This window comes from Balaenoptera musculus, chromosome 18 (assembly GCF_009873245.2).
Source record: "Balaenoptera musculus isolate JJ_BM4_2016_0621 chromosome 18, mBalMus1.pri.v3, whole genome shotgun sequence".
NCBI classification, from domain to species: domain Eukaryota; kingdom Metazoa; phylum Chordata; class Mammalia; order Artiodactyla; family Balaenopteridae; genus Balaenoptera; species Balaenoptera musculus.
In genome coordinates, this window is record NC_045802.1 from 24,677,658 (window position 1) to 24,690,670 (window position 13,013).

A 13,013-nucleotide genomic window follows, 5' to 3' on the forward strand; every position below is an offset into this window, starting at 1 on the left:
GGATTGATTCCAGAACCCCTGTGGAGCTACAAAATCTACAGATGCTCAAGTCCCTTATATAAAATAACATAGCATAGTATTTGCATTTAACCTATGCACATCCTCCTGTATACTTTAAATCATCTCTAGATCACTTAAAATACCTAATACAATGTAAATACTATGTAAATTATTGTAAACACAATGCAAGTGTTATATAAATAGTTGTGGACACGTGACAAATTCAAGATTGCTTTTTGGAGCTTTTTGGATTTTTTAAAAAATATTTTCAATCTATAGTTGGTTGAATCCGGGGACACAGAACCCACAAATATGGAGGGTCAACTATACAGTTTTGCCTGTTTTTGAACTTTCTGTAGATGGACTCACTCTTTTTATTTTTCTGTGTCTTGCTTCTTTTGCTGTTTTTACAGTGCATCTGTGTTGAAGCATGTGACTATCATCCTTCTTCATCGTTGTATAAAATTCCACTGAATGAACATATCACAGTTTATACTGTTGATAAATATTGTACATACCCCCTGGTCTTCATAAGCAAGATTTTCTCTAGAGTTTATATCTAACATTGTTGTGTCATAGGGCACACACAAGTCCAACTTAACTAGGTAATAATCATTTTCTAAAGCGGTTGCACTAATTTCACAGATCAGGTTGCCCTGGAAACAAACTAGGATGCTTCTGTGAAGGAAGTTTATTGGGGGGTGGGGTGGTCTCAGGAACACCTGTGAGGGATGAGAGAAGCAAGACTTAGATCTACCATCTTATTTTGTGCTTTTTTGCCACAACTGTTTTTTTATTCTTTCTTGGCTTCTGTTTTCTTTTTCACCACTAGTTTTAAACATATATAATTTATTTATGTTCTCTTACTGATAATCCTGGAAATTTATTTTAGCTTGCTTATTGAATAACTCGGAAAAGTAGATGAATACGTGTATAGCTTTTCCTAGAAAATTTATTAGGTATGTTATTTTTACTTGAGGGTTGTTAGGTTTTTCTGAAACTGTGAGTGGTTCTTCCATCATTTCTGGAAAATTTCCAACAATTATCTTTTCAGATATTGATCCTGCTCGTTCTCTCCCTCTTCTCCTTCTGTTAGTTCTCCTTTCCCTCAACGTCACTTAACTTTTCTCTCATATATCACATCTGTGCCTTTCTACACTGCATTCCGGATCATTTTTTCACTTCAAGAATTCTCTCTTAGCTATGACTCTTAAACTCGATCATTGAGGTTTTTCAGCTCAATTACTTTTGTTTTCATTTTTAGAAGTTCCTACCTGTTTTTTAAAAATATTTTCTTGTCTGCTCATTTTTTATTAGATTTCCTGAGATATAATTTTCAGCACACAAGATTCATCCTTTTAAAATATAAAATTCAGTGGTCTTTGGTTTATTCAGAGTTGTGCAACTACTACCTCTATATAATTCCAGAACATTTTCATCACCCCAAAAGAAACCCTGTACCCATTAACAGTCACACATTGTTCCCTTGTTTCCCCAGTCCCTGGAAACCACTAACCTACTTTCTGTCACTATGGATTTGCTTATTCTGTACATTATATATAAATTGTGTCATACATATATGACCTCTTGTATCTGCCTTCTTACACTTAGCACAGTGTTTTCAAGGTTCATCCATGTTGTAACGTGTATCACTACTTCATTCCTTTTAATGGTTGAATAATATCCCATTGAATGGATAAACCACATTTTTATCTCTTCATCAGTTGACTGACACTTGAGTTGTTTCTGCTTTGGGACTGTTATGAATAATTCTATAAGCATTCACGTGCAAGCTTTTGTGGAGACCTATATTTTCATTTCTCTTGAGTATCTCCTTAGGAGTGGAATCGTTGAATCATATGATAACTGTTTTACTTTTTGTGGAACTGTCAGTTTTCAAACTGACTGCATCATTTTAAATTCCCACCAGCAATGTGGGAATCACGTCCTTGCCAACACTTGTTATTATCCATCTTTTATTATTTTAGCCATCCCACTGGATGCGAAGAGGTTCTCTGTTCACCTGTAAGCTCCCCTTTGTCTTAAAAAAAACAAACAAACTAATACAGCTACTTTATAATCTGTGTCTGACAATACCAACATATGAAGTTTTTCAGCTGGTTTCCACGCTGTCATTTCTGCTGAATCATGTTCATGGTCTTGTAATTTTTTTAAGTAAGCTTCTCATTTTTCTTAGAACTTTATCTTTGGGAATAATTGAAGCCTAGGATGAACATGGGCTATTCAAGAGGATTTATTTGCCTCTGACAGATGCTTCAGGACATTTACAGAAAAATATTAAACTGAATTCTCAGCTTGAGGCTTTTCAGACCACCCAGGTAGGGTGAATTTAGACTGCAAAAGCTCACATGAGAATTAGCTTATCATTCTCAGGGAAGACTTTTCCTCGAGTCACTACCAAAGTTTTAGACAGAAAAGTTATCTTCCAATCCTCAGGGTGGGAGAGTTGTTTGCCCCATGACCCCAAGTTCACTTTTATATTTTGGGCATAGTCTTCACTTTGGCCAGGGCCAAAAGCTCACTGTGATGGTTAACCTTATGCATCAACTTGGCTAGGCCACAGTACCAGATATTTGCTCAAACATGTCTGGAGTAAAGGTATTTTACCTGAAAAGGAATTTTTTAGATTAAATTAACATTTAAATCAATAGACTGGGGGCTTCCCTGGTGGCACAGCGGTTAAGAATCCGCCTGCCAATGCAGGGGACACGGGTTCGAGCCCTGGTCCAGGAAGATCCCACATGCCGTGGAGCAACTTAGCCCGCGTGCCACAACTACTGAGCCTGCGCTCTAGAACCCGCGAGCCACAGCTACTGAGCCCGCGTGCCGCAACTACTGAAGCCCGAATGCTTAGAGTCCGTGCTCCGCAACAAGAGAAGCCACCTCAATGAGAGGCCCGCACACCGCAATGAAGAGTAGCCTCCGCTCGCCACAACTAGAGAAAGCCCAGGCGCAGCAACAAACACCCAACACAGCCAAAAATAAAAATAAATAAAATAAATTTTTAAAACTAAATAAATAGGGCTTCCCTGGTGGCGCAGTGGTTGGGAGTCTGCCTGCCAATGCAGGGGACACGGGTTCGAGCCCTGGTCTGGGAGGATCCCACATGCCACGGAGCAGCTGGGCCCGTGAGCCACAATTACTGAGCCTGCGCGTCTGGAGCCTGTGCTCCGCAACAAGAGAGGCCGCGATAGTGAGGGGTCCGCGCACCGCGATGAGGAGTGGCCCCCGCTTGCCACAGCTGGAGAGGGCCCTTGAACAGAGGCGAAGACCCAACACAGCCATAAATAAATAAATTAATTAATAAAAAAAAAAAACTAAATAAATAAATAAATAAATAGACTTTAAGTAAAGCCGATGGCACTCCATAATGTGGGTGGGTCTCATCCAATCAGTTGAAGGTCTTAAGAGAAAGCAGACTGAAGTCCCCCCAAAAAGAGGGAATTCTTCCAGAAGACTAGAGCCACAATATCAGCTCATCCCTGGGTCTAGAGCCTGCTGCCTGCCCTGCAGATTTTGGACTTGCGAGCCTTCACAGTCATGTGAGCCAATTCTTTAAAATAAATCTTTCTCAACAGATGATAGATGAGAGGCAGATAGATAGATGACAGATAATATAGATACATGTAAATGCAATATAGATAGATATGCGAATGCTACACACACACACACACACACACACACACACACACACACACTCAAGTTTACTGGGTTCAGCAAATGCCTTCAAAGCCAAAGTTGACTTCAGGGCCTGCTTACAACTCTGCATTTCTATCTTCATTAGGTTTCTGCCTTCATGCCAGCCTATCAATGCATTTAGGAAATTTAAAAATTTTATCCAGGATGTTTGTTCTTAATGGAAGGGTTGGTCATCTACCATACTGGCAAAAATGGAAGTCAGTAAACAAGCTGATTTATTATGCTTTCCTTTAACTTACCTTAGAGACAATTGAATCATGAAATGTGGCTCATGTCTTGGTGACTCCTATCACCTGATGTTAATGAGTATCTTCCTTTTGCTGGACTCAGTATATTGTATCATGTAAATAATTGTATTAATGATTATAACCACACATACTTGATTCAAAATCACTGAGGTGCAAGGTAGATCTTTACGGAATGTCTCTTACACCTATGGAGTGTGGGGTTACTTCCCACCAATTGCAAACTTTCCTGAACATCTTTTAACATTTCACTTTCTTTCCCCACTCCCTTGAATGGAGGACTACTTGCTTCCCCCGAGACCTACCATCTCTCCTTCCTCTTGCAGTGGGGAGGCAGGGTGGAGAGGAAGAGGTCAAAAATAATTGAGAGATTACTCGAGGGTGTTCAACCTGGATGGCCAGATCAATGTTTGGTAAAGTATGTAGGAGAAAGTGTATCTTTGCTGGGGCAGGATGAACTCCACTTTAGATATGCTGAATCAGAAATGACAAGAGGGCAATGAGAGAGCCACCAGACAATTGAAAAAGGAAACCTAGCATTTGGAAAGGACATTTGTTCTTTTTGCAACATTTTCTTCTCACCATGTTCTGAGGGACACAGACACCATTAATGAAATAGCCTCTACTGCTGTCAGCTCTGCCGGGCAGAATAAGATTGAAGACAAGGAAAGAAGAAAAAGAGTCAAGCTGAGATAAATACCTTTGCCTGGTTTCTTAAAGCCAATCGGAGACCCTTTCTACATACTGTCCTTTTCCAAGATCTACTTAAAATACTTATATTGTAAAGATTGACAGCCGAACCAGCTTTAGCTCAAAACACCAAGTAATTGGAATGCAAAGAAAATACAACTGTGTATCAGTCAGACCAAAGAGCTCTGGTCAAGATATTTCCAGCTAAGAGAGGGGCGAGATTCATTGACTAACAAACTTGAGAAGTCCAAAGGTGAGTGTGGAGTTTTGAAAAATGTTTTTGACAAATATTTATGAAATAAGGGAAATTCCCAACATGAAAAATATATGTATGGGAGGAAAAAAACTGGAAGCACACCAACATGTAAATAGTTGTTGTCTCTACGTTACTACAGGTGATTTTAGTTGTCATCTTTTCATATTTTGGTTTTTAATTACGGTGACACAGTGTAGTGTAATGAGCAGAACTTGGGCTTTGGGGCCTGGCAGACCTGGGCGTTACAACTATGCCTGCTGTGTAAAAAACTTCACCTCCCTGACCCTGAGTTTTCTCACAGGAAAAATAGGAATAATAATGACAAGATGAAGTCTGGATTCAATGACATGAAGTGCTTGCCATAAATAGTAAACAGGATTATTATATGAACAAGTATTGCATTTGGGTGGTTGCTCCTTCTTCCATTTTCTATTTTAATTATTTTTTTAAACATTGCTTCTTCCCTGTTTCTTTAGAGCTCAATTTCCTTCTTAGGAAAAGTGGTATCCACTCCAGTTGTTTTTCTTCTCAGCACAGGTTAAGTGTAAATTCTTTCAGTCTATGAGAAATTGCCTTAATTTTATGTTTACTCTTGAAAAGTAGTTTAGAAGGATACGAATTTCTAGATTTGACTTTTTTTAATCAGCATTTTGAAGTTATTCTCTTTCAGCTTCTAGCATAACTGTCGAGCAGACTGTTAATCAAACTATTGTTCTACATTCTCAAAGAGTTAGGAAGCCACAATTAGTCATTCCTTTCTCCATATAAAATGCCTCATTAAAATATTTAGCGACTATGTCTCTGGTATTTGAACATGCCCGTTCTATTGAAAAAGGAAAAGTAAATCTGATAGAATCTGCTCTTGGTAAACCTAGGCTGGCTCTCCCTGCTTTCTTCTCTACATACTTAAAAAACTATGCTTTTAACAATTATGATTTGTTTTCTGCTCAGAGCAATAAACTCACCAAGTCTATAATTTCTAGACTTTCCTTCCCCTCTTTGCACAATCCTAGAGGAGGCAAGAGTTCCAGGAGTATCATTCAGATTTTCTAAGCACATCAAGTATCTCACCTGCTTTAAGTCAGTTTGCATCTCAGCCACCTATAGGACCCCAGCGGGCAACACAAATGAGCCAAGTGGAGCATGTCAGGCCAGAGGCAAAAAGAAACAGAAGGACTGGACTAAAGGAGCAATCATTATTCAGCTCCTGGCAAACCACTGCCACACAGGAGTCCAATTCCAATCAGTACTCCAGGGCATCCAGTGTTTCAAGCAAAGTTGAAATACAAAACCTATTTAAATGTGAAATCTCCTTACTTCTAAGTTTCGGCAATTATTTGAAAAATCAGATCTCACGTTGGACCAAAGCATAAGCATATCAGTGGGCAGAATTCAGCACACAAGAGTTCAGTTTTAATCTCTTGCTCTAAACTAAGAAATCTAGGTGTCTGTTTAAAAGAAGGGCGGGAGGGAAGACCTAAAAAGTCAAATTGGAGGCGCCAATCCTCTCCTGAAAATGTCTCGTTTTATCTATTTATAGATAATATTTATCTATAATATTATCCTACTTGCCCCAGAGCACAAAAGTAAAATGAGAGTGAGGTGATTACAAAACTACAAAGGATGGAGAAAAAAATGCAACCACGACTCCCAAGGAGTAGCCTTCCTGCACTCTTTATTGTTCCTGCTGTAAATGATGCTGCAAAAGGCTCAGTTTTTACTTCTTGCATAGTAGCACCAAGAGTGACTTCTTCCATCTTTCATACTTTAAAAAACGTGAGGTAATTCTTCAAGCCCTGTCCCTCACCCCCCTCTCTATCCCAGCTAAAACACAGGTCACAAATTATCCCAATTTGCAATGTGCAAAGTTGTTTAAATGTCATTTGTCACAACTTCCCATTCCTTTTGAAATTTTTTTCCTTTTTGGAATTGCAGTCTAAGGAATCTTGCTCACTGTTGCAAAGCGTTTTTTTAATTGTTTTCTTGGTGACTGGGAGGCACTCACACCCAAGCCATTATATGCTATCATTATTTCCTAGCATTCTGAAACATTCATGAAAAGCTAGAAACTCATTCTCTAATTTCTAGGCTTAAAATACTTAAAACGAAGTCAAATTCCATTAGTAATAAACAACTGGCACCTAACTTTCAAGTGCCTGATGCTATACAGCATGACAAAGGTCTGATCTCTATATCCTATGGAAGATGTGCTCAATCCAGGCCAGAAGAGTTTCCTAACACACTCATATTCAAGGCAATCACAATATTCCATCGATACTTTGCACTAAAATCCACAAACAAATTGGGCAAATAGCCTTTCAAGTCATTCTGTCAGCATTCAGAGGCACCTGAATAAGAACTTAGGATTCACTGTCCTATTAAAAATATTCCTAGCTTCCGTTCTTCTTGAAAACCATGTTAGAAGCACTGAGGTTGTTCAATGTGCCTTCTATCACAGCAATTTCACTTCGATGCCTTTGTTTTTTTGTTCAATACTGAGTATGCTAACAAGATACCACAGACTGATAATCAAGGCCAGGCATTTCTTAAGTTTATTGGGGAATTCTTAGTTGGGAGAGAAAGATCACAGACTTAAACAACTGGAAAAAGATAAAAGAACAATTAATTGCACATTATTACAAAAGTAATTTCTGAAATGTTTATTTTGAGCCACTGCTAAAACAAAATTTTAGTTCGTGTTTTGGTAAATGAACATATTAAATTACTGAAAAGCAAAAAAAAAAAAAAGTTACTGTTATGCAAGATCTTAATGTAGTAATTCAGCACAAACAGCTACAATTACTCAAAGCTGCTTTTGCTCTATATCTGGTATATTAAACAAAAATGTGAATTACTTTTAACACTGCACAAGTAACCAAAGGTAGTAAATCCAGAAATATTAAAACCTGATATTAAATAGTATTCAAACATTTCAACAAAAACAAAACAATGAACTTCTAGAACTATACTTCTACCCATGTGAAAGGAATGTACATGGACGGTTAAAACAAATAAATAAATAAATAAAGTGACAAGAGTGACCAACACTGTATCTGCATCTTCAGAACAGGAATACAGTGACTGAGTAAGTGTGTGCAGGGTCTTCTAATAAAAATGAGAAAAAATGCATTTCATTTTAGTACAATTTCATAATTCCCACGGAAGCTCTAATTCTCATGTGCTGGTGACAGGTGGCCAGGGTTTTAAGTGGAAAGTATTTTCCCTACACCCTGAATATGGATGCGTTACTCTTTAAAAATTCTGTGGAAAGTTTCCCTTGAAAAATCAAAATTTAAAGCAATAGATTGATGGGAAATTGATCATTTTAATTGTGGAAGAATAATATTTGCTAAATAATTAACTAAGAAGACATCTGCGTCTAGACTCTGATGATGAGTCAAGGTTAAATTTTGCATTTGGGGAACGTGCATGATATCAAAGTCACGTGGGTAAACTATCTTCCACTTTATACCTGGTGCATTTAATTAAGTAATTAACTTCTCCTACCTGCAAAATAAAACCTTTATTTAAGCAAAATGAAAGTATTATGAATTGAATTAATTCACATCAAATATCTGAAAGGGTAAGTGGAACATTTTTCAAAATATGAAGATGTTATCACATATATTCACTGAGTGAATATTCTCAAAGATTTTATTACTCCATTAAATTGTGTCACACCATCCAATAGATACTGTAATTTTCTTCCGTGTCATTCCTTTTGTATAAATCAGGAAATACTTTCAAAATCAAAATTAATAATACCCAAAATATAAATGTAATTTAATCTTGGCTTGGGAAAAAAAGAATATGAAAGAAGTGCCCCATTTCAGTCTGAAACAATGTTCTAAAAACCCCGTCAGAGGCCTCCTTCACTTTCTTTCCACAGATCCTTCGATGTTTCTGAAACTGATACAACAGAGAATTCAACCCAAAGCACAACACAACTTTAACAGTTCTGAATAAAATATCATACTTCATAAGGGCCAACGTGTGCAGAATGGCAGTATTACACTGTCATAATAAATCTACTTATGCCAAGTATATTTTTAACAAAATAAGACAGAGTCGTCCTCAACAAACAGATCTGTTCTGAAGGCTGAACAACCAAATAGATCTACAACGTCTTTGGAAAAATCACAAAGTGCCTTTAAACAAAGTAAGTTTACACTGTTTTTGATTAAAAGATACTGTTATAAACCCCAATGTTTTCTCTCTATATACGGAAGCTTAACTCCCGTTTCTTTTCACATCTGCCAACACTTAATATTTTTCTCTACACCCCTGCACTGAACTGACAGAAGTGTGGAGTTCCACTGTGATTAGCACTATGCATGCTAGTGTCGAAGGATTGGTCTGTCAGTCCGCAGTGGCTGAATAAGGGAATTCTGAATCCATCACAGCTCCAGATAATGCAAAGAAAACAAAGATATGAGGAAAATCTTACCGTAAGAGAAATAAACAAACATTTTCAAGTACAGAAAGTTTTACAGAACTAATACATTGTCACTTTAGCTTAAAAGAAATTCAGAACTCAGTTTTGCTGTTAATAAAACCCGTACATACATCGAAGTCAACAAACACAACTTGATAGTTATACACTTGTAAAAATTCAATCTAAGCTTAATAATCAATCAATCTATGTTATAACAACCTGGTTCCTAACATTAAAAAACCCAGTCCAGTGCTGCTGCATATCAAGTTCTGAGAAGCTAAAGACAGAATCAATTCTGGTTATATACATTTCCTGCATTTCTCCACCTTAAAAAAATACCTGAAGAAACTTCAGGAAAATTTATTTTTAAGGCCTGCTCTATTTCTTTATCTTAAATTGAGAAAAACCAAAGCTTACACAGTGTAACCTTGAAATATTTAAATAGATTTTGGTATTTTTCTTAAAAAGCAATAAAATAATTTCTCTACTGTAATTATAATTCAAATTAATGTAAGGGCCCTTATTCCTTGTCCCCTGGTGGGTGCTATGTCTTCTATACTTTGTGCAGCTTCCAGAACAGTCAGTGCTCAAGAAAAAAGAAAATGTAACAGAGCAAAACCAAAGCCTCCAACAAAAAATGATTTACTCTAGGGTTACAAAATCTGCTAACGGAAGAACCAAAAATTCACACACACATACCCTCACATACAAAACACAATCCTGGTCCTCTACTCAAGTCAACTCGCAGTTACTAAAGACAAGTAGTAGAAAATGCAGAGCCCAGAAAGACCGTATCAGAGGACTTTACAAAACAGTGCAGGTACACTTTACTGGGGAAGGGATTCAGGGGAGGGTCCCATTTTTTTCTAGAAAAAGCTTATCTTTGCTAAAGTGGGGTGTTTTTTTTTTCCAAAATCCCAACAGTGAAAATAATTATTGGGCTTCTCTAAATGCATTTCCAAATTAACATTAAGTTTTAAAATTTCAACATGTTTTGTACCTTTATTTTCATTTATAGGATAAGTTGGGGACCCAAAAGAGTGAAAAAGAAATAAAAATTCTTACTGCACAATCTTTATAGACATTTTATTTTAAAGCACCTTTTTAATGTTAACAGTGGGTTTCTAACAAGAAAAGAGTAAAATAAAAGAGGGCACCAACCACTAGTAAGGTAAAGTTCTCCTTTCCATACACACACACACACACACTCACACACACACACACACACACACACTTGCTTTCATGCCAGAACAATTGGTAACATTAGCAAATAATGTCATTTGATGAAAGGCTAGGGAAACTACCACTTACGATATTTATAGAAACCTAAACTACTCATGTTTCTAAGAAATTAAATAACTTGGGGGATTCAAAAAGCTACCAATAGCTGAACTATGAAAATAAAATTGACCCTTAAAAATAGGACAAAAGATGTCAGAAAAAAAATTAGCCTCGATGCTATTTTTTGATGTGAGATTTGTTATTAATAGGATACCATTTGCTTGCAAAGGAGCAAAATATAACTCCCTATCCCTGTCACCCACCCTCAGCCACCTCAGTGCAATTTCTAGCAGCACTATTTGGACGCAAAAAGAATGCTGTCAGTCAATGTCCCTGAAAGCCTTCAAATACATGTTCTTAGGGTCTTAACACACTACACATGTGTATAGAAGAATAAACAAAGATAATATTTGAGAGATTACAAAAGTTTGAACTATATATACCATGTGATGACACAACACACTTTAAAAGCTATATTTACCTTCCTCCCAATTCATTTTAAATGTTAATATTCACTATTCAAATTTTACCCTATGCATCTTAATCTGTTCCTTCCTCTCTCAAAACAAATAATAAAATATACTGGTTTGGAGTTTGTTCTATGCATTTTCCAAGAGCCAATCAAACAGGGACTCGGATCTCTCCTCGCTGGACGTCTTCTCCATCGCCTCACAGTATTTAAGCACAGCCTGCAGGAGGTCTCCCACTTTCCAACCTTTTTCTTGTAATCGTTTTGAAAGCTAGTAAGAAAGAAAGGTAAGTCCAACATCAGATAAAACTAAGAATCCTGGTGTTTGCAGTAAAATACTGTTTCCCAGTTGTAACAAGGTCTTCTCCCCTAAACCACCACTCTTTACACAAATTAAACATTTTTCCTTCCTGGCTTTTGTAAGTACTCTCCTCCACAGAATGCCACTTTGGGATTGCTGGAGCCAGAATCCCACAAACCTCACCCAGCAGATATACGCCTTCTGTGTGGGCGTAGAGAGGCTGCATTTCTACAGGAAATTCTTAACCTAACTAAATACATCTGCCATACCCTCAATTAGGAACATAAAATAATAAAGACAATGTCAAGTTTAATAAAAGGATGTGGATTTTCCTTCCATAACATATAGTGTGTTTTTTTCCCCTGGAATACGCACTCTAGCCTCAACGGAAACATGGCTTTCTAAGTTACAAAATGTTAATGTTTCCAAAAAAAAAAAAAACCAAAAAAGTAAATAAATATTAAATACTATGGCGATCATTTTGCAATATATACCAATATCGAATCATTATGTTGTACACCTGAAACTAATACAATGTTATATATCAGTTATAGCTCTTTTTTTTTAAAAGTAAATAAATGCACGTTTAAATAAACTATCACCACCAATCAGAACATGTCTTCACTCATTTTTTTTCTACTTAGTTCTGTAAAAACTAATTTTTTGTAATATAAATATGCTTAACCTTTTTAAAAATAGCTTTACTGCAATATAATTCACATACCATACAATCACCCATTTAAAATATACCAGTCAATGGTTTTCATTATATTCACAGAGTTGAATGCAACATCATCACAATCAATATTAGGACACTTTTATCACACCAAAAAAAAAGCCCTACCTGTTAATAATCACTCCCCACTCCTCCAAACCCCCTCAACTCTAGACAATCACTAATCTACTTTCAGTCGATAGACTTGCCTATTTTGGCCATTTCATTTTAATGGAATCATAAAATATATGGTCTTCTGTGACCTGGCTTCTTTCATTTAGCATAAGTTTCCTCCATGGTACAGCATATCTCTACTTCATTCCTTTTTATTGACAGATAATATTCCACTGCATGGATATGCCACATTTTATTCATCCATTCATCAGTTAATGGACATCTAGGATATTTCCACTTTTGGCCTATTGTAACACTGCCATGGACATGTGTTTTCATTCCTCTTGGGTATATACCTGGGAGTAGAATTGCTGGGTCATATGATAACGCTGTGTTTAACTTTTTGAGGAACTGCAAGAATGTTTTCTTAGGTTTCGTGGGGATGAGGTTCCCTTACACCAGCACCATTACACTCAGCTCTGCCTAAGGACTTCCTTAGCCCTCAGTTCATCCAAGACTAAATGACTTGAAAATGTTTGCCTCCCTAAGGTCGGTTCTAATACTTTCCCTATCCATTCTTTCTCCTTGACAATTCACGTCCTGAGCATCCCTTTCTGTCTTATTTTCTCCTTCTGCCTCAAAACAGAAATCTATACTGGAAAAATCCAAGAAGTATAAATAAAGACAACAAAATATAAAAAAAAATTTTTTACATAATATCTTTTTCACATACTTCTTTCAACAGTATCTTTGTAAATTCTGAACCAGGAATCAAGAGTAACTTGAT

The 13,013-nt window shown here is 36.8% G+C and overlaps 1 protein-coding gene across 3 annotated transcripts in view; it reads right to left on the bottom strand.

Moving 5' to 3' along the window:
* Positions 1-7,439: 7,439 nt before the first annotated feature.
* AKAP11 (A-kinase anchoring protein 11) overlaps positions 7,440-13,013 on the bottom strand; it is a 53,781-nt gene continuing 48,207 nt past the window's right edge. For all 3 annotated transcript variants that reach the window (XM_036831413.1, XM_036831414.1, XM_036831412.1), the window contains one exon: positions 7,440-11,367. In XM_036831413.1, coding sequence (XP_036687308.1) covers positions 11,227-11,367 — 141 coding nt within the window. In that variant the 3' untranslated portion in view covers positions 7,440-11,226. The remainder of the gene's footprint in view (positions 11,368-13,013) is intronic.